This window comes from Merops nubicus, unplaced genomic scaffold (assembly GCF_000691845.1).
Source record: "Merops nubicus isolate BGI_N331 unplaced genomic scaffold, ASM69184v1 scaffold16956, whole genome shotgun sequence".
Lineage (NCBI taxonomy): Eukaryota > Metazoa > Chordata > Aves > Coraciiformes > Meropidae > Merops > Merops nubicus.
The window spans coordinates 48,657-49,535 of record NW_008613156.1 but is presented as its reverse complement, the minus strand read 5'-3'; the positions used below and the strand labels follow the sequence as shown (position 1 = coordinate 49,535).

At 45.1% G+C, this 879-nt stretch overlaps 1 protein-coding gene across 1 annotated transcript in view; it reads left to right on the top strand.

Moving 5' to 3' along the window:
- Positions 1-711: 711 nt before the first annotated feature.
- Positions 712-879, top strand: part of RARS2 (arginyl-tRNA synthetase 2, mitochondrial) — a gene marked incomplete at its 5' end in the record, with an annotated part of 32,085 nt that continues 31,917 nt past the window's right edge. The window contains one exon of the mRNA XM_008941820.1: positions 712-785. Coding sequence (XP_008940068.1) covers positions 712-785 — 74 coding nt within the window. The remainder of the gene's footprint in view (positions 786-879) is intronic.

Here is an 879-nt window from a genome sequence, read left to right as displayed (position 1 = left end):
AAGACCTCTAAGGTCATCAAGTCCACATGTCACCGAGCAGCCCATTAGACTATGTCTGCATGTATTCTGAACACCTCCAGGGATGGTGACCACCATCTCCCTGGGCAGCCTATTCCAGTGCCTCACCACTCTGTCAGTAAAGAAATTCTTCCGAATATCCAGTCGCAACCTTCTCTGGTGCAACTTCAGCCCATTTTCTCTCCTATCACTAGTAACCCGGGAGAAGAGACCCAACCCCCACCTCTCTACCACCTCTTTTTAGGTAGTTGTAGAGAGCAATGAGGTCTACCCTCAGCCTCCTCCAGACTAAACAGTCCGAGTTCCCTGAGCTGCTCTTTATAAGACATGTTCACCAGACCCTTCACCAGCTTTGTTGCCCTTCTCTACACCCACTCCAGCAACTCAGCGTCTTATGCTGTGGCACCCAAAACTGAACCCAGTGCTCAAGCTGTGGCCTCCCCGGTGCCTGGTCCAGGGCCATGATCACTTCCCTGCTCCTGCTGGACACACCATTTTCGGATACAGGCCAGGATGCTTTTGGTTGCCTTATTGCTTAGAACAGCTCATAAGTATTCCTCTTTTTTTTTTCAATGTGAGTTAAACTTTGCTTCAGACATAAATGATACATCCCTCACAAGTATTTAAAGAGGAATTGGTATTTTTCCTGGATCTTATTTGCTTAAGCTGCTTTGTTCTCTATTTCAAATACAGCTTTCAAAGGTTTTGGACCTGCCACCAGAAAACTTAATAAAGTCCATATCTGCAGTTCCTGTCTCCAAAAAACGGTAGTGTTTACATTCTATCTTAAAATGTTATGTCATGTTTTATAATTTTCTGTTGTGCTTGTTACTGCAAGAGCTTATCAGGACTTCAGGGAAA